The 23,448-nt window shown below is 36.2% G+C and overlaps 1 protein-coding gene across 3 annotated transcripts in view; it reads right to left on the minus strand.

Annotated features, from left to right (window-relative positions):
* Positions 1 to 3,514: 3,514 nt before the first annotated feature.
* The window catches only part of Pds5a (PDS5 cohesin associated factor A), a 143,223-nt gene continuing 123,289 nt past the window's right edge, over positions 3,515 to 23,448 (minus strand). For all 3 annotated transcript variants that reach the window (XM_027938542.2, XM_071614226.1, XM_071614225.1), the window contains exons 27-33: positions 19,028 to 19,160; positions 17,670 to 17,789; positions 16,353 to 16,415; positions 14,371 to 14,516; positions 12,975 to 13,083; positions 7,218 to 7,570; positions 3,515 to 6,407 (exon numbers count right to left, since the gene is read on the minus strand). In XM_027938542.2, coding sequence (XP_027794343.1) covers positions 6,404 to 6,407; positions 7,218 to 7,570; positions 12,975 to 13,083; positions 14,371 to 14,516; positions 16,353 to 16,415; positions 17,670 to 17,789; positions 19,028 to 19,160 — 928 coding nt within the window. In that variant the 3' untranslated portion in view covers positions 3,515 to 6,403. The remainder of the gene's footprint in view (positions 6,408 to 7,217; positions 7,571 to 12,974; positions 13,084 to 14,370; positions 14,517 to 16,352; positions 16,416 to 17,669; positions 17,790 to 19,027; positions 19,161 to 23,448) is intronic.

Raw genomic sequence — 23,448 nt, forward strand, 5'->3', positions numbered from 1 at the left:
ATGGATATTGCTAAGTTGCTTACAGTCTTGCTAAACTGCCCAGGTTGGACTTGAACTAAGAATCTTCCTTTCTGAGCCATCCAATTGCTGGGATTATAGGTATCTTCCACCACACGTGGCTTGAGTTTATAAAAAAGTTTTTGAAAGTTTTCCACTCAGTTTTGGGAGCTGGTGCACGATTGACTACCATGGTGTGGTAGATGCCTTGTGATCAATAAACTTCTTAGTTGTGTTTGTGTGAAGAGAGGAAAAAGGGAATCTGTCTCATATATCCTTATGAGCCATGACTTCTAAAAAAGACAAACTATGCTGCTCATAATTATAATCTTCTATGGGCAGGCTCACTGGATAAATGGGCAATATAATGCAGAGATCCCAGCCCCTGGGCATATTCTAAATGTTACATTAAAAAGAGCCTCCATAAAATGGTCATGAGTAGTTTTAGGGTTCCAGTCTTGCCTCTCAGCTCTTAGACCAAGGGTAAATTGCAAAGGACCGGCTCTTCTTATCCCTGAAGCTGTTTTCTTTTTTTTTTTAATATTTATTTATTTAGTTTTCAGCAGACACAACATCTTTGTTTGTATGTGGTGCTGAGGATAGAACCCGGGCCGCACACATGCCAGGCGAGCATGCTACCGCTTGAGCCACATCCCCAGCCCCTGACTGTTTTCTTAAAGGGTACATTTCATCACAGGCCACGTGTAACCAAATGGCAGTTACCAATCCCTTCTGAGAAAGTAGGGTTTTAGGACTTTCCTTGGGAGACAGACATAGGTTTTCAAAAAGTCTCAAGATAAGGGCTGGGGCTGTAGCACAGTGGTAGAACACTTAACTTGCATGCATGAGGCACTGGGTTTGATCCTCAGCACCACATAAATATAAATAAATAAAATAAAGGTCTAAAAAATACAACAACATTATTTTTAAAAAAAGGCCCAAGGGCTGGGGATGTGGCTCAAGCGGTAGCGTGCTTGCCTGGCATGTGTGTGGCCCAGGTTCGATCCTCAGTACCACATACAAATAAAGATGTTGTGTCTGCCAATAACTAAAAAAAATTAAATATTAAAAAAATTCTCTCTCTCTTAAAAAAATAAAAATAAAAAAGGCCCAAGATAAACGAGGCACACCTGTAATCCCAGCTATTCAGGGGACTGAGGCAGGAGGGCCCCAAGTTTAAGGCCAGCCTCGGCAACTTGGTGAGATCCTCAATACTGCAAAAATGCTTCAGAACAGACTAAAATGGGTGATACCTGGAGATGCTGCTGGGTCCCCACCTAACATTGTAGTTTTGTTGAAAGCCAGAGTTATTGACACACCTGAATTTGTGCATAGGGAAGGGATGTCAGGTGGGGGATAAGTTTGGGGGCTAGGGCCAGGGGTCCAACAGGGCAGTGCTCAACGCATGGATGACCAGTTTGTACATGTGCTTGTCTTTTTGTTCTTCCCCATCCTGTGATCTCCTCCTCCAGGACCTCAGCCTGGAGAGTTGCCTCCTGCATCAGGCCTGGCTCCTCATTCCCAGGCAGGCAGATTGCTCAGCCTTATCATTTCTAGTTTATAACTTTCTAGTTTATAACAGTAATCAGAATTGTATTTCTCTATATAGAAAAAGTGAGGATTCTTCTATTTCTATAGCATTGATCAGGGCTTTGAAGTCCACACATAAAGTATGGGATGTATGGCCTTGAGCGTCTTGGCTACCAGTGTCCTGGTATTTGTAGTGTAATGCTAGTCCTTCAAGGCACTAGTTTTTAAAGTCTTCCCTGCATTGTGCCTAGTCTGTTCAGATTACAGAAACACCTGAAATAAATAAAATGGCCATTTTATTACCTCTTTGTATTACTGGATTCCACAGATATTGGCCTTATGGATATAATGCTGTTTATATGAAAAAGATTTGGAATGACACAGTCTTTGGTAGAGAACAAGAGTAGCTAGAGATTGATGTGGGGAAAGGTACCTTCCTTAAGTTAAGCCAGAAGTATTGATAAGGGAATATGATCTGAGAAATACCCCAAAACTGAATTCATGATTATCAGCCTGGCCCAAATATCTTAGAAATGAGATCTTGTACATGTTCCTGTTAGATTTTGCAATAAGACAAAATAAAGTGAGTGAAGGTTATTAGTCTTGTGGTAATGAAAGTTTGGAGATATGGTTTACAGGCAGGAAAGGTGTTTGATTCTGCACGCATTCTCATTATTTGACTGTTTCTGGCTTATAAAACTTCTAAGCAACGATGCCACTATTACCACCTAGGTGGCCTGCAAACTCTGCTTTCTGAAATGCCAGGCTGCTTGTAGAATGGTTTATCTGACAGTCTATGAGAATAGTGAAGACAAGCTGGGCACAATGATGCACGCCTGCAATCCCAGCAACTCAGAAAGTTGAGGCAGGAGGATTACAAATTCGAGGCTGGCCTCAGCAGTTTAGCAAGACCATCAGCAACTTAGTGAGACCCTGTCTCAAAATAAAAAATAAAGAGGATTAAGGATGTAGCTCAGTGGTAAAGAGCCTCTGGGCTCAATCCTCAGTACCAAAAAAACAAACAAACAAACAGAGGTGGGAAAAGTGAAAACAGAGGAATCTTTAATACATATATATTTTTTAGTGTAGATGGACACAACACAATGCCTTTATTTTTATGTGGTACTGAGAATCGAGGTCCCACTGGTGCTAGGCATGCTAGGCGCTCTACCTCTGAGCCACAATCCCAGCCCAACAAAGGAATCTTGACAATGTGATCATCCCTGGGTATCTTTGGGGGGCTAATATATTCTGGATCTCCCAGGAACACCCAAATCTGCAGATGTTCAAGTTCAAGTCTCTTCTATAGAATGAAGTAGCAGTTGTGTGTGACCCACACCCATCCTCCCTATACTTCATATCCGCATAATGTGTAATACAATGTAAATGCTATGTGAAAAGTTGTTATGTTGTATTGTTTTAGGAATAAGGAAAAAGTTTGTATATGTTCAGTGTGGGTGCAGCCCCCCCACCCCCCCCACCCCCCGCCAATATATTCCACCAGCAGTTGGCTGAATTCATGGTTGGGGGATCATAAAGGGGCCAAGCATTAGGGTGTGAAAGATAAACCCATTAAAGGTAAAATACAAAACTAGGGATGATGGCTCCTCTTAACTCATTTTGTAAACCTATCATTCCAGATAATTGTATGCAATCTGTTCTGTCCATGAACTAGCTATTAAACCAATATATACACATCCAAGATTTGTGCTAACTAGATATGCAATAGGATAGTATGACTGAAAGTTACTTTTCGTGGGTTAAAGAACAAGTTCTAATTTCTCCAAATGTCAATTTATCATCCATTATGTTCTTCTTCAGTTCCTGGAAACCAGATGGGAGTACCTAGCCAGAAAGTATGAAGGTGGCATCTGATTTATCAGATTATGCAGACTCTAGAACCTAAATGGAAAATAATGCAAAGACATTTCATCAACTTTTGGCATACCTGGGTGGACATGAATATTCAGGGCTCCACACTACTATATAATGCTGCATTTCTTTGTTTTATTTGAAATAGTGCATATTTTTAGCATTTTATGGTAAGATTTTACACTTGTCATTTACACAAATTACAAGATTCTGCTTCAAGTCTTTAAAAAATTCTAAAAATTCAGCCCATGTGCAGCACAATAATATGCAAAACTACTTTATATTATACACTTTTTATCAAAGGAGATACAAAATTCTGGCTTGTAGTTTTAGACAAATACAAGAAGCTTCAAACTAGACACAAAGGGTTAACATCAATTTTCAAATATAAGTCTGCACTTTTGTGTTGTATTTCTCTGAGATGTGAATACCAAATTCCTAAGAGATTTTACATTTTCCTTTTCAAAGGAAAACTGACAAATTCCCTTAAAGTCCCTAGCTTTTTAACTCTCCTTTCCCTTAGTGCCAGACACTTGTGTCATTTAACAAAACCCTGGGTGGCCAATTTACATACCTATGAACAACTGCACCTATAGTTAATTGTTCTCTTGTAGAAGCCTAAAGAGCCATAAATAGATGCAAATGGCTGGGCTACATTTTGTGTAATATGACACTTAGGAACCTTCTTTAACTGCGTTTGACTAATTGCACTGCATCCAGTTTACTAGATTACCATCAATGTACTTCCTGTTGGTGACAAATTGGAGCTCTTTCCTAGGGATTGAACCCAGAAGTGCTTAACCACTTAGCCACATCTCCCAGCCCTTTTTCTTTTTCATTTCGAGATAGGGTCTTGCTGAATTGCTGAGGCTGGCTTTGAACATGTAATCCTCAGGCCTCAGTCTCCTCAGTTGCTGAGATCAGAGGTATGTGCTACCACATCTGCCAAACTGGAGCTCCTAAGAATCAAGGTGTCAGGGCTGGGGATGTAGCTCAGTGTTAGAGCACTTGCCTAAAATGTGTGAGTCTCTTGCTTGGATCTTCAGCACCTCAAAACAAAACCAAAAAGAATTAAGTTGTCTGATACTAAGAGAACTTCAAACACACCCGCTGATTGCTTGAGGGACTTTACTGATACTTATGCATAGATATTCTTTTTCAGCATGTTGGAGGCAATATTTTATACTTTCTAAAGGGTTATGAAGAGACAAAAGGAAGAAAGAATAGGACTTTTCTGCACTTTTAGGAGACTTTGATGCACTTTGTATCATTGGAATCCATTGTTCCCTAACCATCTTCTAATACCTAAATGTGTGTATGTTGATGCATACTGAAAAGAACTATCCATCTTTCACTCAGTGATAGCCAACTCTTCATTATCTATGAGAACATTAGTGACATTTACTACCAGCAGATTTCATTCTTAATATTTTCTTTTGACAGTATTATTGTTTGTTTTACATTTTATGTAGACTATAGTTTAAGACCAGATATAATGCAAATGTTGCTTATTTCTGCCAGCCCACACTAGGTATGTGTAAGGAAAAAGCACATTTTTCTAGGGCTTTGGGGATGAGTCTAAGTGTACAGAGGGGGCAGAATATAAATACGAGCACAGAAAGGACAAATTTCAAAGTCCTCCTAAATCAGTGTGCCTTCATTATTTTATTTGTAAGTTTATGATTACCACAAACTAAGCCCAGTCACTATTTTATAGATAATGGAGAGTTGACTCTAATCACGTTCTTGGTTTATGACTTTAGCCCTTTTGCATAAAAAATTCACAATAAAGCATAATATAAAAAGATTAAAAAAGACTGCCATATGACATCTAGAAGCATTTATTTTATGCAAAAAAACTTAAATATGATTATGTGTACACAAAAAGTGCACACATTCCCTATGCTGAACAATGCCAAGAAACATAATATATTGATGCAACATTTATCCCTAAAATAAAGATAAAAACTGAGCCCAGAACAGCAGACAAAAACACTTATTTCCCAATAGCACAATGCTGAAAACTGATAGTAATCCTAACACCTCCAATTTTCCTTACAAAGCTGCCAAAGTCCAACTATTTTAAAAAATTGACTTTTTTTTTACATTAATAATAAAAATCTGGTGACAAACATTATAAAACCAAATGCTGGATAGTCTTTACTCCTTTAAAATTCCAAATATTCCAACATAATCATAGGAGTAAAGACCATTTTAAAGTGATATGCTTTATGAAACAAACAATATGTACATTTATTGCAAATTATATTAAACTAAAATGAAGGGGAAATCAAAATATGAAGTTTACTACTTGCAAATCAATAATTATTTTAATTATTTTCTCACTCTGATAAAAATCAGAAAGCAACATTTATAAAATTGCCACCACATCACTTTTCATAGCAGGGAACTGAAATCTGTACATCTCATTTTTGCAGAAAAGTAGACAGGCAGAAAGAATTATACATAAAAGTTTCCAAAAGGAAAAACAAAGAAATATTTGATCTCTTTTCTTCTTAAAAAAAAAAAAAAAAAAAAAAAAAATTTCAGTAGACTTCTGTTTCTTGTGTAACATGGGGATTCATGGCTCTAGAATGGATGAATTTTCAGTGTCAGTGTAAGGACATCTTGTTACTTTCTTTAAAATAAAAACTGCAGCATGGGAATTAATGGTGTATTATGTGTTTAAACTCCAGATATGCAGGAACTGGAACCAAATGTTAAGCAATTTGCTTAATTATTGACTTTTCACAGGAAAAGTCTGGGGGGAGGGAGAATAGAGTTGCTTTTAGCCTCTCTCGAGTTTCTTCTGTACATTTCCATCATAGGACTGTGGTCATGTGAAAAGGAAGTCAGAGTTTCTTTCGGTTTTCAAGGCAGAAAGTGTGTGTTCTGAAGTGAACTTCGTTTTCTGTGCAGGGACAGTCTGAATCCAAGTTTTTGCAGAAGCTGGAGCCTGCTTCTGTTTGGCCTTCATTTTTTCCCTTACAAAAGAGTCTCCTTTTTACCTTGGGGACAGGAGTAGAAGAATACAGAGTTAGAAAAGATGTAGACAGGATAAAACCAAACCAAATGATTTCATTTCTACAGTTGTTAGCAAAAACACCAATGGAAAAACTTTTGCTTTCTACTGTTAAATGCTGCTACCAGTCCTATTTGCTTATAATGATAAGACCTATTTAATTGAAATCATAATTTTTAAATCTATACTTTCAAAAATGATATTAAAGAAAAGTCATTGGACACTATGACAAAACGAAGTTATGAACAGCAAAATAAGATTTGTCTTCTGGGATGGGTAAACAAATATATTTTGGTATACTAAAAACAAACAAACAAAAACCAGGAGGAAAATGTATGTTAGTTCTATTAACAGGTTAGATGGAATCCCACTTTTCTACAGGGAATGTGATTCTGATTCCTGGTTAAGTAAAAATTAAAGTGGGGGGGTGGAGGTGGGGAGGAGATCTTTCTTCAAATTAGTGCTTTAAAAGCAGAGATTATGGGCTGGGGTTGTGGCTCAGCGGTAGAGCATTGGCCTAGTACGTGCGAAGCCCTGGGTTCAATCCTCAGCACCACATAAAAATAAATAAAAGGTATTGTGTCCAACTACAACTAAAAATAAATATTAAAATTCTTTCTCTCTTTAAAAAAAAAAAAAAAAAAAGGAAAGAGAAGCAGAGATTATGAAGTGAAAATAAATGCCATTATAATTTTTGCAGGAAAACCAAATGCAGTTTTCACTTCCAAAAACTCAGTTGTTTGGGGTGACTGACACTAGAATTTATTCTAAGTTAGGGAAGAATGGTGTGCATTACCTTTGTAAATCAATCTGTCTCTCTGCTGGTCCCGCCTTTTTGGCTACATCTTGCAGTTTGGGTGCTTTGGCATTACCTGCTTCCAGACCCCCAGGGCTTTCTTGACTGACTGCAGCTCTCTTCCTCCCCTTACTATTGGGTTTATTTATATCATCATTTTTGGTTGCGTTGCCCTGAGATTCAGACTTGGGTCGACGTCCTCTCCTGGGTTTGGAAGGGGCAGGTGGCCCTGAGTCATCTACTTTCTCATCTGTTTTTTGTTGGATATTCTCTGCACCAGCAGCTGTTACTGTTCTTTTCTTTCCTCGGTCACTGCTGATATTGCCCTGGGTAGCCTGATCAGAATTTATTTCCTAAAAGACCACAAAACAATCCTGTAAACACAAATTCCTTAAATATCAATGATTGGTAGTTGAAAAGAAGTTGAAAGGAGTTGGGATTCCAGGGCTTCTAGTGAACTGTTTACATCTCATTTGAAAAGTCAGCTCTTTGAGGACGACGACAACGGTGCCTGGTGCATACTTTGGTGCTTGTCACACATTATGTACTTAGTAAACATTTACTAAAATGCATAAGCAGGCCAGGTGTGGTGGCACATAGCTGTAATCCCAGTGGCTGGGGAGGCTGAGGCAGGAGGATCCCGAGTTCAAAGCCAGCCTCAGCAATAGTGAGGCGCTAAGCAACTGAGTGAGACTCTGTCTCTAAATAAAATAGGGCTTGGGGATGTGGCTCAGTAGTCAATTGCCCCTAAGTTCAATCCCCAATACCCCACCCAACCCCCCCTCCCAAAAAAATCATAGGCAGTACACAAGAGAGAAAGAAAATCTTTGATTTTACTATAATACACACTCCTCGTCATTGATGGCATGCTCTAAATTTATCACTTTTCAAAAGGATATTTTCATAATTCAGTATGTATTTTCTTTCTTTCTTTTTTTCGTGGGATTTTAGTTTAGCATTAAGTCATCTAAAATTGTTCAAAGTAATAGAATCTCATTTTACCATAACATATATAATGGATTTAGGATAAATAATGGTTTGGGCTGAAGATATGGCTCAGTGGCAATGTACTTGCCTGGAGTGCATGAGGCCCTGGGTTGGATAAAAACAAAATAAAAACAAAACAAAACAAAAAGGATAAACAACAGTTTTCAGAATGCAAGTGACTCAATACATACACAAATGACATTTAGGAATCAGTTAGTTATATTTTTTCTTTTTAAAATTTTTTTGTAGTTGTAGATATACAGCATGCCTTTATTTTGTTTGTTTATTTTTTTATGCAGTGCTAAGGATTGAACCCGGTGCCTCACACAATAGGCAAGTGCTCCACCACTGAGATACAGTCCTAGTCTGTCAGTTATAATTTTTAAAAAAATTTTTTAGTTGGACTGGGGCTGTGGCTCAGTGGTAGAGCGCTCGCCTAGCATGCGTGAGGCACTGGGTTCAATCCTCAGAACCACATAAAAATGAAATAAAGATATTGTGTCCACTTAAAAACTAAAGTATTTAAAAAAAATTTTTAGTTGTAGATGGACACAATATCTTTATTTTATTAATTTATGTGGTGCTAAAGATTGAATCCAGTGCCTCACGCATGCAAGGCAAGTGCTCTACCCCTGAGCCACAACCCCAGGCCCCCATCAGTTATAATTTGATTGATATAATTCTAATTGATTAAAGGGAACACTAATCATCCAAAAAAAAAAAAATTAAAATATTCATTTTCCTCAGAAAATCATTCCAGAATGGAGGAAAATATTACACTTCGTCTTAGCCAAATTGCCAAGAAGTGATGGGAAAAATATTATAAATCTTTATGTTAAAAGAAAACTTACAAGGGGCTGGGTTGTAGCTCAGTGGTAGAGCCCTTGCCTAGCATATGTGAGACCCTGGGTTCGATCCCCAGCACCACCGGGAGTAAAAAATTACACAGTGCATCAGAGAACAGATATGCAAAGTAATCTTGAAAAAGGAAAGACGATTTCTAGGCAAAACAACCACCATGACCACTCTTTTTTTTTTTTTTTTTTTTTTTTAAATTTTTGCACTGCTAGGGATAGAACCCAGGACCTTGCACATGATAGGCAAGGGCTCTACAACTGAGCCACTGGCCCAGCTCAACAAAGCACTATTACTATTAAACTCGAAGTAGGAACTATTCATTTAACTGACTTCTATGGGTGGTGGTTGCTGGACATAGATTGGGGAACAAAACAGATGTGATTCCCATCCTCACGTACAAGTGTGGCAGGTGAGTAATTTTTATTTTAAATATGACATATCAATTTCTAACCAGTCCTTTTCAGGAGACAATTATTTAAATGGAGAAAATAATAATACCTGAAGATACAGAGCTTTGTAGATTTAAGGAACTCTGACCATAAGGAATGATGGCAGTGTAGCTTCAGATAAGGTAGGAGAAGCAGGCCATGGACTGCTTCATGAATGCTTCAGAGAACATGTCAAAATATGAATTTATTTTTTAGTTTTAGGTGGACACTATATTCTTTATTTTATTTTATTTTAGGTGGACACAATATCTTTATTTCATTTTTATGTGGTGCTGAGGCTTGAACCCAGTGCCTCAGGTGTGCTAGGCGAGCACTCTACCACTGAGCCACAGCCCCAGTCCATTTATTTTATTTTTATGTGGTGCTGAGGATCGAAGCCAGTGCCTCATGCATGCCAGGGGAGCACTCTACCACTGAGTGACAACCTCAGCCCCACCAAAATGTGAATTTTTTTCTAGTGCTAAAGAAAGTAATTCATAACCAGAGGATGAACATAACCCAAACTGCATTTTAATAAAAGCGCATTGGCTACTGTATGGCTATTGGATTGGATGGAAGAAAAAATGTTAACTAGAAGGTAAAACTACTACAGCATTAGAAGTTGAGTCCAATTTAAAAATGGGCAAAATATCAACAAGCAATTTACATAAGGGAACATTCAAATATTCAGCAAACACATTGGCAGTCAAAGAAATGCAAATTAAATTAATAGTGGGGCATTAGTTTCAATAGGTAAGAGTGAAGAAAGTAAAAAGAACTTTAAAATTGTTGGTGGGATTATAGAGGGAAGAAGTACTCTCTCCCCCTGTTGACAAAAATGTGTTTCATTCCTTCACAGAATGAATATGGAAATATCTTAAATCTATAATATAGTTATCCTTTGATCCATGGTATAAAAGCACCAGAGAGAATTTGTTGTGTGAGTGTATAAAGAATATTCATTGAGCTGGCATGATGTCATGTGCCTATAATCCCAGAAATTTGGGAGGCCAAGATGAGAGAATCACAAGTTTGAAACTAGCCTCAGCAACTTACCAAAATCCTGACACTATTAAAAACAAAACAAAACAAAAATCACTGAAACAGTTTTTTGTAGTGGCAAAAGAAAGGAGAAAAACAATACAGATGAAAATGCTTAAAAGAAAACATTAAAATCATGTACTGATGACAATTACACATTTATGATAATTAGTGTATATGCATATGTAAAAAGGGCTCAAGTAAGCCAAATGAAGAGGCAAGCAGTTGTCTTGGGTACTGAAAAAAATAACATTGCCAATATCACCTGCCTGAATCCTGGGATGTGTCTTGGTTCTTCTTTTCATTACTTCCCTTATTTATCCTTCGTATTTCAATTTCCCTCATAGGGTGAATAACAGGAAAGAATGTACTTTGTAAATATGTGTATATTTCTAAATATACACATCCTATTTGCTGAATAATTTCCACACAGATGCTAACACACTGGTTTATACATTAATCTCCAAGAGATTGGTTAGCAATAAATTTTAGTCCTTAATTTTAACTTTTGTAGAACTTGGGATCAAACTCATGTTCTCATACATGCCAGCTCCACCATTCCCAGTATTCATTTCCCCTTTTTAAATTTTATTTTGTGACAGGGTCTAAGTTTTCCTGGCTGGCCTCAAACTTGTGATCTTCCTGCCTCGGCCTCTCAATATCTGCAATTACAGACATGTGCCACAGCTCCTGGCTTGTACCCTGCTTCTCCTCCTCCTCCTTTTTTTTTTTGGTACTGGAGATTAAACTCAGGGGCACTCAACCACTGAGCCACATCCTCAGCCCTATTCTGCATTTTATTTAGAGACAGGGTCTCACTGAGTTGCTTAGTGCCTCGCTTTTGCTGAGGCTGGCTTTAGACTCTGGATCCTTCTGCCTCAGCCTCCCAAGGCGTTGGGATTACAGGCATGTGCCACCACGCCCAGCTTGTACCACTTCTTAATATGCACTCTAAGTATATGTAATTCAATGACTGTGACATTGTGCATTTTTGTATCTATTAATATCAAACCTAGTTAATTCTTTATGAGGACCTGATAATATTCAAAAGTATTGGTTCTTGGATTCTAAGAATTTTGACAGTGAGAGATGGTACCCTGTTGTTACCTGAATCCATTAATATGCTGTGTTTCAGAGAGCAGGTAGCAAAAATTTGGATAATGATAAATTAATCTAAAATGCATCCTTATTGATTCAGTTTGTGTTCACATAATGAGTGATTAGATAGAAAAAGTTATTTTGGAATAATTGTATTTTATATACCTGAAAGTAATACTAAAACATTTGATTAAAAGGTAAGTATGTCAAAAATATAATTCTGTTGGAAAAGAAATACTTAATAGTGCTGGGTGCAGTGGAACATGCCTATAATCCTAGTAGCTTAGGAGGCTGAAACAGGGGAATTGTGAGTTCAAAGCCAGCCTCATCAATGGTGGGGCACTCAGTGAAACTCTGACTCTAAATAAAATACAAAACGGGTTTAGGGATGTGGCTCAGTGGTTGAGTGTGCTCCCTGAGTTCAATCCCTGGTACCAAAAAAAAAAAAAAAAAAAAAAAAAAAAAAAAAATTTCTTAATAGTATCTTTAAGCCACTTGTACTAAAAAAAGGTTATCAGGGCTGGGGAGTTGGCTCAAGTGGTAGCGCGCTTGCCTGGCATGCGTGTGGCCTGGGTTCGATCCTCAGCACCACATACAAACAAAGATGTTGTGTCCGCCGAAAACTAAAAAATAAATATAAAAAAATTCTCTCTCACTAAAAAAAAAAAGAAATAAAGAAAAAAGAAAAATAATGTGGCTGTTAAGTAAAAACTCAGGCGTACTTATAAATGTTAAACCATAAAAACTTAACTTTGAGGAGTACAATATATACAAAACAGTGTGGGCATGAATCAATGAAATTCTAAAAGTAAGATCTCAAAAACTCTCACTTCTATTCTTTCAAGGTGTAGTAGGAATATGAGGCAGAAGCATACTATCATGGGTGACCACATAAACTCTTATAAAATGAAATGGGTAGATGCAGGCAGAATCATTTCTGCAGAGCAGAAGTATAGTAAGTATCGAAGAGAGTGAAAACCACACTTGTATAAAATGTGGTGTACAGACCCAATACATTTAGCATTTGGCTGTTGAAATTCTTACCCCTACCACAAATCATAATAAGAACCTTCACAGGAAAAATCCACCTGTTAAATATTAACAGGACATAGGGGTATAGTTCAGTGGCAGAGTGCTTGCCTACCATGTGTGAGGTCCTAGGTTCAATTCCCAGCTCCTCAAGATAGATGGATAGAGGGGCTGGGGTTGTGGCTTAGTGGTAGAGTGGTCGCCTAACACGCATGAGACACTGGGTTCAATCCTTGGCTCCACATAAAATGAACAAATAAAATAAAGGTATTGTATCCACCTACAATTAAAAGAAGATAGATTAAAAATTTTTTACCTTATTCTTTACTGGGTCAATATTTTTTACAGGTGTAACAGAAATAATTCTCACTGGGTTCTCTTCGTTTTCACTAATTCCAGTTTCTGTAGCCTCTGAACTCTGTTCCCTAGTGGGAAAGAAAAAAAAAAAAAAAAAAAAAAGAACCAAGGCTTCTTTATTTTACCACATACACAGAAAACTCCCCCTTTCACTCTTCCAATAAGAAACAGCTTTGCCTGGTTTAGAAATCTAAACAAGTGATGAAATGATTGCAAGATGTAGATCTTCTATAATTATAGAGTAATGGAAATCAGTCATATGATACAATAAAGCAGAGTACTGCTTTATTGTATCATATGACTGATTTCCATTTAATAATGTAAGGAAGAAATCACTGCCTAAAACCACCTGACAAAGATTAATTATCAAGAAACAAAATAATGTAATTATTCTAAATCTTATCTGTTGGGGGGTAAGAAACCCTAAAACAAAAATAAAACTATAAGTCATAGTATAGTACAGTAATTTCCAGTATTCTTAGTGTTCTGCAAGAGAGGGGCTGTAAGGAGAAAAGGCCACTTAGGAGTGTTTGAAGCCCCATCTTCTCTGTAAACCACAGCTGTTCCATATTAATTCATTTTATATTTTGGAATTTTATTGCTAAAAATGGTTTAAACATTACTAGTTGAGTTTACCCTTAACCTTTCATGGATACAAATAAAATGCTTAAAAAACCCAATGTTTAGAGTTGTAACAGCAGGGTCAGGTAGAAATTCTTTATTCAGTGATTAAAAAGCAAATATGACACATTAATTATATGGAAAATGCTATATCAACATTACCTTAATCACATTACACTAATTAGATATAAAATTTTAAAAAGTATTCCCAATTATGTAATAGTTATTTTTTATGGTTTTCAAAGTGTTGAATTTTCTTATGTATACTGAATAAACATTTCTATGTAAATTAGTTATATAACCAATATTTGTGTTTTCTATTTTCTTTTATTATTTTTTTTAATCTTGTGGTGGTACTGGGGATTGAATCCAGGGCCTTGCACATGCTAGTCAAGTACTCTAATACTGAATTCCCAGCCTTTTTTGTTAACTTTTCTATGTACTTAGAATACTATATTATTTCAAAATGTTCAGTCTATTCTTGATTCTCCTCTTTAAAAAAACACGGGCTGGGGGTGTCGCTTGCTTTGAATGCACAAGGCCTAGGGTTTGATCCCCAGCACCACAAACCACCCCCTAACCAACAAAACATGTACAAGTCATCAGAATTATTTTGTACCAAAACATTTCTAAAAGTAGAAGTCTACTTTATGATAGAGTGCTTTAGGAATAAATTAAAAGATAAACCAAGTAGTGTGTGAGAGAAAAAAAAAAAAAACAGAGAAAAAAATTGCCTTGATCGATTTCCGGTTGAGGGATTCAGCTCTGAATTTACATTAATATTGCTTCCGGTCTCAGTGCCAGTGGTTCTAACATAGGGTTTCCTTCCTGTTGCTGATAAAGGTTTGTTTACTGCACCTAGTACTCCAGTAGGCTTTGGCTGAAAAATCACACACAGACACAAATTATTTTATACTGTAGTGAAAGGGATACATATAATTCAGAAGCAGGTAAAGATATTCTTTAGCTTAAGCCAAGAGTTGTTACCTTGGAAGATTAAGCCCTAAATTTATTAGAAATGATAATGCTGTAAATACATGTTTGGCTGTCTTAAAAAAAATTATAAGTAATTCTACTTAAAAATGAGGCAATATTTGTTATTCCTTACAGCTTTACAATGCCCCCCGCTTCCATCAGGGTGCTTAAAATGGAACTCAGGATTCACAACGAGGCAAGTGCTCTACCACTGAGCTATATGCTGAGGCCTGTGTGGTTTTTTGTTTATTTTTATTTTTTAATATGATGAGATCATTCCATATTGCCAATTTTTGAACTAGTGGGATCAAGTGATCCTTACAACTCAGTCTTCCATGTAGCGAGGACTACTGGCATGTACCCCCACACCTGGCTCTTATTGCTTAATCAAAATAGGTACGTAAAACATTGAAATACATAATAAAATGTCTTGTAAACAAACTACTGAATATATATAATATTTTTAGCAATTAAAAATTTAACAAGAATTAAATTTCTAGGGCTAGGGTTGTGGCTCAGTGGTAGAGCACTTGGCTAGCATGTGTGAAGCACTGGGTTTGAACCCAGCACCAACCACATTAAAAAAAACTAAATAGGGGCTGGGGTCATAGCTCAGTGGGTAGAGCACTTGCCTAGCATGTGTGAAGCACTGGGTTTGATTCTCAGCACCGCATATAAATAAATAAATAAAGGTAAATTGACCACTAAAAAAACCAAAAAAAACAACAACAACAACAAAAAAACAACTAAATAAGCACAATAAAGGTATTGTATGTTCATCTACAACTAAAAAAAAAATATATATATATATATATATATATATGTATAGATACAAAGAATTAAATTTATAAACATTTTTAGTACTCATCACATTAGTTTTATGAAATATTAATTATTTAACTCATTAGAATTCAAAATTATTTTTTTAAGTACTAGGGATTGAACCTAGGGCAATTTACCACTGAACTTTTTTTTTTTTTTAATTTTTCTTTTTACCAACAAAATAAAAATAAATGTGTAACAACAAGAAGAACAACAAAAAAAATTTTTCTTTCTTTCTTTTTTTTTTCCTGTGGCGCTGGGGATTGAACCCAGGGATTTGTGCATGCTAGGTAAGCACTCTACCAACTGAGATATGTCCCCAGCCTCCCCTCCTTTTTTAAAAAAAGATATTTTCAAATTGACTAATTCATTAGCACTCCTTTTTTTAAAATTTTTTTTTATAGTTGTAGATGAATAGAATGCCTTTATTTTATTTTTTTACTTTCATGTGGTGCTGAGGATCAAACCCAGTGCCTCACGCATGCTAGGCAAGTGCTCTGCCACTGAGCTACAGTCCTAGCCCCCCAGCCCTTTTTAAAAATTTTTTATTTTGAGGCATGATCTCACTAAGTTGTTGAAACTTATGATCCTCCGACCTTGGCCTCCCATGTTGCTGGGACTACAGGTGTGAGCCACCATGCCTGACTATCTTATTTATCTTATACATGTAAGTTTATTACCCTATTTCTCAGTAAAATCTGCATTTTATATTGTATATAAATTAATTTGAAGCTTTTCATTATGGAGCAGAACACATGGTGGCAATTCAGAAGAGTAATTCATGGCAGAAAAAATTCTGACCATCAGATGCTACAAACCCATAATATGATACCTAAGGTACTATAAAATACAGAGGACATGCAGCAGAAGATATATATATATATACACACACACACATATATATATATATACTTAATACCTTTCCTGTTAATAGAAGCACTCTTGTCTCTTCTGAAATATAACTCTTGTCATTACAGAAGTCCTATTTAAAAAAAGAAAAACAAAAGCCTATTAAATTGTACATGTGTCTTTTTATCATACAAACAAAACTTTTCAGGCATTGTACCCTGTAATAATAATCATATTTATGCTTATCTATCTCAATTCATGACCTAGACATTTTTCTAGTTTGAGAGGTAAATTTTCTAAATTTCAAATGAAGCAAAATCCTAATTTTTCATATGGCTTAGTGGAGTCTCCAGTTTATGTCTTAAACAATTTTCACCTCCTCTATTGTATTATAAAATCTTCTTTTCTTGGGCTCTCAAAGTAGCTTATATGGTACTACGCATATTTCAGTAAGGAACTCCTCTCACTGGATCAAGGAAATTATATTATCCTCATTAAAGGGAAAAACCTGTCACTTAAGTAAATATATTTTGTTTCTTAGAACAATTAAAGAAACTTCAAAATATCACATAAAATCAGGAAATAAGTAAGACATTTAAAAAAAAAGTTTTAAATTTCAAAATACTTGGGAACACTTCAAAGAGCCTGGGTTATCTAGAATATTTACTGACATTTGGTGCACACAGGTCCTCCAGCCACAGAAAACACAAGAATAAAAGCCTTATCTCTCACTGTAACTATAAAATAAAGTACATTAAAAAAAAAAAAGAAAATCAATTTGGTAGTAGCAGAAAAAATGTATTACGTGTAATCAATTTAAGAGTTCCATTTATTCAATGCTCACTGTGTAATAAACTCTTCAACTAAACCTAGATACTATTAATTATTAACTATTCATATATAATTTTTATACCTACATTACAGAGATGAAGGAATTAAACCTCAGAGGAGTTAAAACTTAGTCCTCAAGTCAGAAATGACTGATGAGAATCCAGGTCAATCAACTGCCAAGACCAATTCCATGAACTCTAATATTTGATTTCATATGTAGATATATTTATATACTATACCAGTTATTTTATTGTCTATAAACATATTAACAGCATTTAAATAAAATGAGGTCAAAATAATTTAAAAAAAATCTGAAAAAACCGTTTTTCCTACTAGAAACACCAGAAGGAACATAAGAACTAAAAAACTTTATGTGTATTCCTACTTAGGAGAGAACGATATTATGCAGGGGTCTAAAGAAAATTTCCCCATTCTTCAATAAACCTAGAGTTTTTTTTTTTTAAACTCTGTACTCAAGATTATCTAATATTTGTTGATGTAATTTATATTTAAATCATTTTAGTATGGTAGAAAAATGAGGTATATAAAAAATTACCTTTTCAGGTTGTGTAAAAAATTTCATTGGAAGGACTGGGTCCTTTGGTGAATCTGCATTGCACAAAGCACTTTTACTATTTATAACACACAGAGCCACATCACATACTGTATAAAGTTTCTAGGAAAGAAAATAAAGATTTTTACATAATTTTCATGATTACAAAATAATCAAAAGAACCACTTCCACCAAATACATAAAAATTATAAACAGACTATGTGGTTATTTATTCCTTGAACATTTCCTTTTTCTGTTCTGCATAGCTTCCTCCTGATAAAGGGGGGTGGGTGGGATGACAAACAAACAACCCCTACCTTAATTTAACATGAATGCCAAGTATGAAGTAGAGAAGACAAGTCAAAACAAAGAAAGCATGCAACAAACATATTCATTTTTCTGTAACTCTTGGGAGAAATACATAAGACAGCACAGTTATAAATTTTGGATCCCTCCCACCTGTAGTGGTGCTGAGGATACAACCTAGAGCTTGGAGTATGAGAGGCAAAGGCTCTATCATTGAGCTATATTCTCAGTCCAAATACTATTAGTTTGTATCCTCTTGCTTTGCAGATACTTTGATGCCTTTTTTAAATTGTTTTTTTTTTTTTTCAGTTGCAGATGGACACAATACCTATATTTAATTAATTATTTTTTAAAAATCTGGTGGTGAAAATCGAACCCAGTGCCTAACACATGTAGGCAAGTGCTCTAACACTGAGCTACAACCCCAGCCTTTTTTATTAAAGAGTACTAAATATCCCAAAATAGGGATGGGGATGTCGCTCAGTGGTAGAGCATTTGCTTGGCATGCAAAAGGCACTGGGTTCAATCACCAGCACTGCAAAAAACCAAAAGCCAAAAACAAAAGAAGCCAACCAACCAAACAGAACCCCTCCCCCAAGCCCCTAAATAACAAATTTTTTTTTTTTTGTGATAAAAAGCAATAAGGGGCTGGGGCTGTAGCTCAGTGGTAGAATGCTTGCCTAACACATGTGAAGCACTAGGTTTGATCATCAGGACCACATAAAAATAAAAGAATTTTGTCCATCTACTACCAAAAAAAGAAAAAAAATTTAAAAAACAAAAAACAAACAAAAGAAAAAAACCTGACCCTGAGTATATTTTAATAAATATTCTGCAAGGGCTGGGGTTTTGGCTCAGCGGTAGAGTGCTTGCCTTGCATGCGTGAGGCCTTGGGTTTGATCCTCAGCACCACATCAAAATAAATAAATAAAAGTGAAGACATCAAAATAAATAAATAAATATTCTGCGATTAAAATTATGTAATGATCAGAAAAAAGGAGTTGATTTATTTTTCTATGACATCTTAATATCCTCTGGCCTAATACTCATCTTACTTCATTTGTCTTGGTTTCATCTGGAGACTGGGCATCTCTGGTTAGCTTGATGTTCTCTGCCATCTTCTTCATAAAGGCATGGCTATTATTTTCATTCTTTGTCATTAAAACTTCAAGCATGAACCACAGGCACCTAAATTGTAAAAATATTAAGGAGACAAAAATGTAAGTGCTTTTGCTTAATGAAATAAATATCCTATTGGAAAGGTCTGTTGTCAGAATGTAATCAAATAAAAAAATAAAGAAACTCTACTCTTAGTAAGTAAGAAGTATATTAGTCTATTACATTCAAGTGGAAAATAATATATTAAAAAATGAAAACATAGGGCTGGGATTGTGGCTCAGTGGCAGAGCCCTTGTTTACAAGTATGAGGCGCTGGGTTCCATCCTCAGCACCACCTCAAAATAAATAAACAAACAAACAAATAAAACAAAGGTATTGTCTCCATCCACAATTAAAGAAAAAAAAAATGAAAACATAACATGAGAAATTCTGACATCTGCATGAAGCATATAAAAACTCACACTATAGTTATCTGGTAAACATTTAGATTGTCTGACATGTCTAACACTGAACATGATGAGCAAAACAGAACCAGCCAGAGTTTTGACATACTGACTGAGATATGGAGGTTTATAATTGGTATTGAATTCTGCTGAGATCCAAATCTGAATTGCATGTAGTAGGAGGCTGGTGTGCGCGATAACAAGCCACTTAGCTAAATAATTATATCTTAAATCAATTTTGCTGTTTTGTACTTGTTACTATACACTCATCAATACATAAAGCATATGAATGCAACACAGTAAAAGTAAACCCTAAATCAGGCTGAACATTAGAATCACTTGGGGAACTTATATTTGACAAATCTGGGGGCAGAGCTTGTTTCTTTCTTTTTTATTTTTATTTTTTGGTATGGGGGATTAAACCCAGGGGTACTTAACCACTGAGCAATATCCCCAGCCTTTTCTGTGTTTTATTTAGAGACAAAAAGGGTGTTACTGAGTTTCTAAGGGCCTTGCTAAGTTGCTGAGGCTGGCTCTGAATTTTCGATCCTCCTGCCTCAGCCTTCAGAGGGATAACAGGTGTGGACCATGGTGCCTGGCCAGAACTTGTTTCTAATAAATTACCAGGAAGAGCTACACATGTGTAATCCCTGCAACTTGGAAACCTGAGGCAGGACTGCAAATTTGAGGCCAGCTTTGGTAATTTAGGGAGAGCCTGTCTCAAAATAAAAAAATAAAAAGGACTGGGTATATAAGTAGAGTGCTCCTGGCTTCAATCCCCTTCAATTTTTTTTTTTTAATTGCCAGGATGATTTATATGTAGGGCTACTGTGTTTCTCCATTAATGGGAGAGAATTAATGATATTCTGTATGAACTCTGCATATATTTCATGTAAATATTTTAAGAGACTAGCTTAATCATTTAAATGAATATTGGTAGCTTCTGTAATACTTATTAACTTTGTCAAATAGTTAACTCTAGTTAGATCTAGATGGTTGTTTCAATTCTAGAAAATCAAATAAAGGAGAATAGGAAAGACAATAAATATGAGAACAACAACAACCAGCTAATAGAACTTCTCAAAAGGTGTAAACTTCCCTAAGAGGTCACAGAAATTAAAAGAAAACAACAACAACAACAAAAAAAGACTAAAACCAAGTCTGATTTTATACTTTTAACAAAAATGCAACATAACTAACCTAAGTTATCTGAGCAATTATGTGCTGGACTAAGATGAACAACACAGGACTCATGCATTCTACAAGTCTGAGGAATTCTTTGTTTATGTGAACGCTGAAATCATTAATTCTTTGGGTTCAGAATTCTGAGTTTCTATTAATTTGACGAGTCTTTGATCCTTTTAGACAGAACTATTACATTAAAAACCACACAGTAAGATTTTAAATATGAATATATATGTAAAGGCTATAATATGTACCAATGAAACATAGACTTTACTTACTGAATCAACTGGAAAGAAGTATGTTAATTCAGGATAAAAAAATTATTAAATGTAATTGCTAATTTTAACCCATCCTCTGGACTCCTGTAAAGCTGTGCTTCTTTCCTTATCCATTTCCTTTCCAAGTCTTTTCACTGAGCTTTCTGAAATGTACTTTCCATAGAAAACAAATTTTAGTGAATGTTCACTTCAGCGTTTTATCACAACTGAAACCAAGCTCCTCAGCTGCTCCCCAAAATACTTGCTCTGCAATTCCCTTAAGTTATACCCACTTATTCTACTAGATGTTCATGCTTAGAGTGGGAGAATAGGTTCAGCTTCTATCTTCCTTACTGCTGATTCCAGTTTTTCTGTTTGTGTTACAATTTTCCTAGGAAGCTTACACCATCTGGCTATGTCTCCTATCCTCTCCTTATCAATGTCATCTATCAACCTCCCTGTGATTTCTTAATCCCAACATTCCACTTTCTCCAGACCTCCTTTTCAGTTGTCCTCCAAATAATTCTACTATTAAATCCATGGTCTTTGACCTCATGAGACCCTCCCAGCCCCTGGCCTTGCTAATTCCTCAACTCTAACCTTCTTGGCTTTCTACTCCTGCATCTTCTCTTCATTATTCCCTTTCTCGTTTATATTACTTGAGTCAACATTTTAATCACTCTCCAAAACAGTCTCAACTCCCTTACAATTTTCCTGTTGGTATACTTGCCTTAAAATTCAAAACCTGAAACAATCCAAGTGTTTGGCTTATTGGCACCTACATCCAGAATGTTTAACTACTAGAGAAAAATTATGCACCTGAGAAGTTTAACTATAAATTTAAGATTTTCAGACAGTGTTTTACTAAATTGCCAAGGTTTGCCTTAAACTTGGTGACTCTCCTGCCTCAGCCTCCCAGGTCACTGAGATTACAGGTGTGTACCATTGTATCCGTCTACAGTAGCTATTTTCTTTTTTTTTAACCTTTATTTTGTTTATTTATTTTTATGTGGTGCTGAGGATCAAACTTTAGTGCCTCACACATGCGAGGCAAGCACTCTACTACTGAGCCACAACCCCAGACCCTTCAGTAGCTATTTTTTATCTTCTACTCATATTTATGATTCTTTCACCTTCACCTACCAGCAAATATCCTGTTCCTTTGATATACAGAAATAAAATCCATTAGATGAAACTTTCTCAATTTTTTAACACTAATTTTGAAAATTATTATTATTATTATTTTTTTAAAGAGAGAGTGAGAGAGATAGAGCGGTAGAGAGAGAATTTTAATATTTATTTTTTAGTTTTCGGCGGACACAACATCTGTTTGTATGTGGTGCTGAGGATCGAACCCGGGCCGCATGCATGCCAGGCGAGCGCGCTATCGCCTGAGCCACACCCCCAGCCCCAGAAAATTATTATTATTATGTGATAGGGATTGAACCCTTGCAAGGCAAGCACTCTACTAACTGAGCTATATCCCCAGCCCTTGGAAATTATTTTTATTCTTCTTCCTTCACCTTTATATATCCTTAGGATCGAATCCATTCTTCCTTTTGGAGACCCCACCTCAATATATTACCACCATTATTTTCTTTACCTGCAAATCATATCCCACCTTCTCTGTCTTCTTTCTAGAAGACTTTTGTTGGTTTCTTCCCTCCCTATTCACAGCTAATTTGAATCTTCAAAGATTTGCCTACCTTATTTCTAGTTCTCATCATTTGGCAGTATGGCTTTTACCCGAATTACTTCACTGCAGAGGATCAAACACAGGGCCTTGGGCATGCTAAGCAAGTACCTACCACTAATCTATACCTTCATTCTATAGGTCTTTATAAAAAAGTCTCTCTGGGGCTGAGGATGTGGCTCAAGTGGTAGCACGCTCGCCTGGCATGCGTGAGGCACTGGCTTTGATCCTCAGCACCACATAAAAATAAAATAAAATAAAGATATTGTATCCACCTAAAACTAAAAAATTCTCTCATGCTGGGTGCAGGGGCACAGGCCTGTAATCCCAGCAGCTCAGGAGGCTGAGACAGGGGGATCATGAGTTCAAAGCCAGCCTCAGCAAACTAAGCAACTCAGTGAGACTATGTCTCTAATAAAATACAAAATAAGGCTGAGGATGTGGCTCAGTGATTGAGTGTCCCTGTTCAATCCCTGGTACCAAAAAATAAATAAAATTCTCTCTTAAACCAAGCATGGTGGCATACACCTGTAATCCCAGAGATGCTGCAGCTAAGGCAGGAAGATCATAAGCTGGATGCCAGTCTCACCAATTTAGCTTGGCCCTAGGCAACTTAGTGAGACCTTATCTCAAAATATAAAAAGGGCTACAGATGTTTCTCAGTGGTTAAGTGCCCCTGGGTTCTCTGGTAGGTAGGTAGGAAGGAAGGAAGGAAGGAAGGAAGAAAGGAAGAAAGAAAGAAGGATTAAAAAGCGTAGAAAGAGGATTGGGGTTGTGGC

Source organism: Marmota flaviventris, chromosome 7 (assembly GCF_047511675.1).
Source record: "Marmota flaviventris isolate mMarFla1 chromosome 7, mMarFla1.hap1, whole genome shotgun sequence".
NCBI classification, from domain to species: domain Eukaryota; kingdom Metazoa; phylum Chordata; class Mammalia; order Rodentia; family Sciuridae; genus Marmota; species Marmota flaviventris.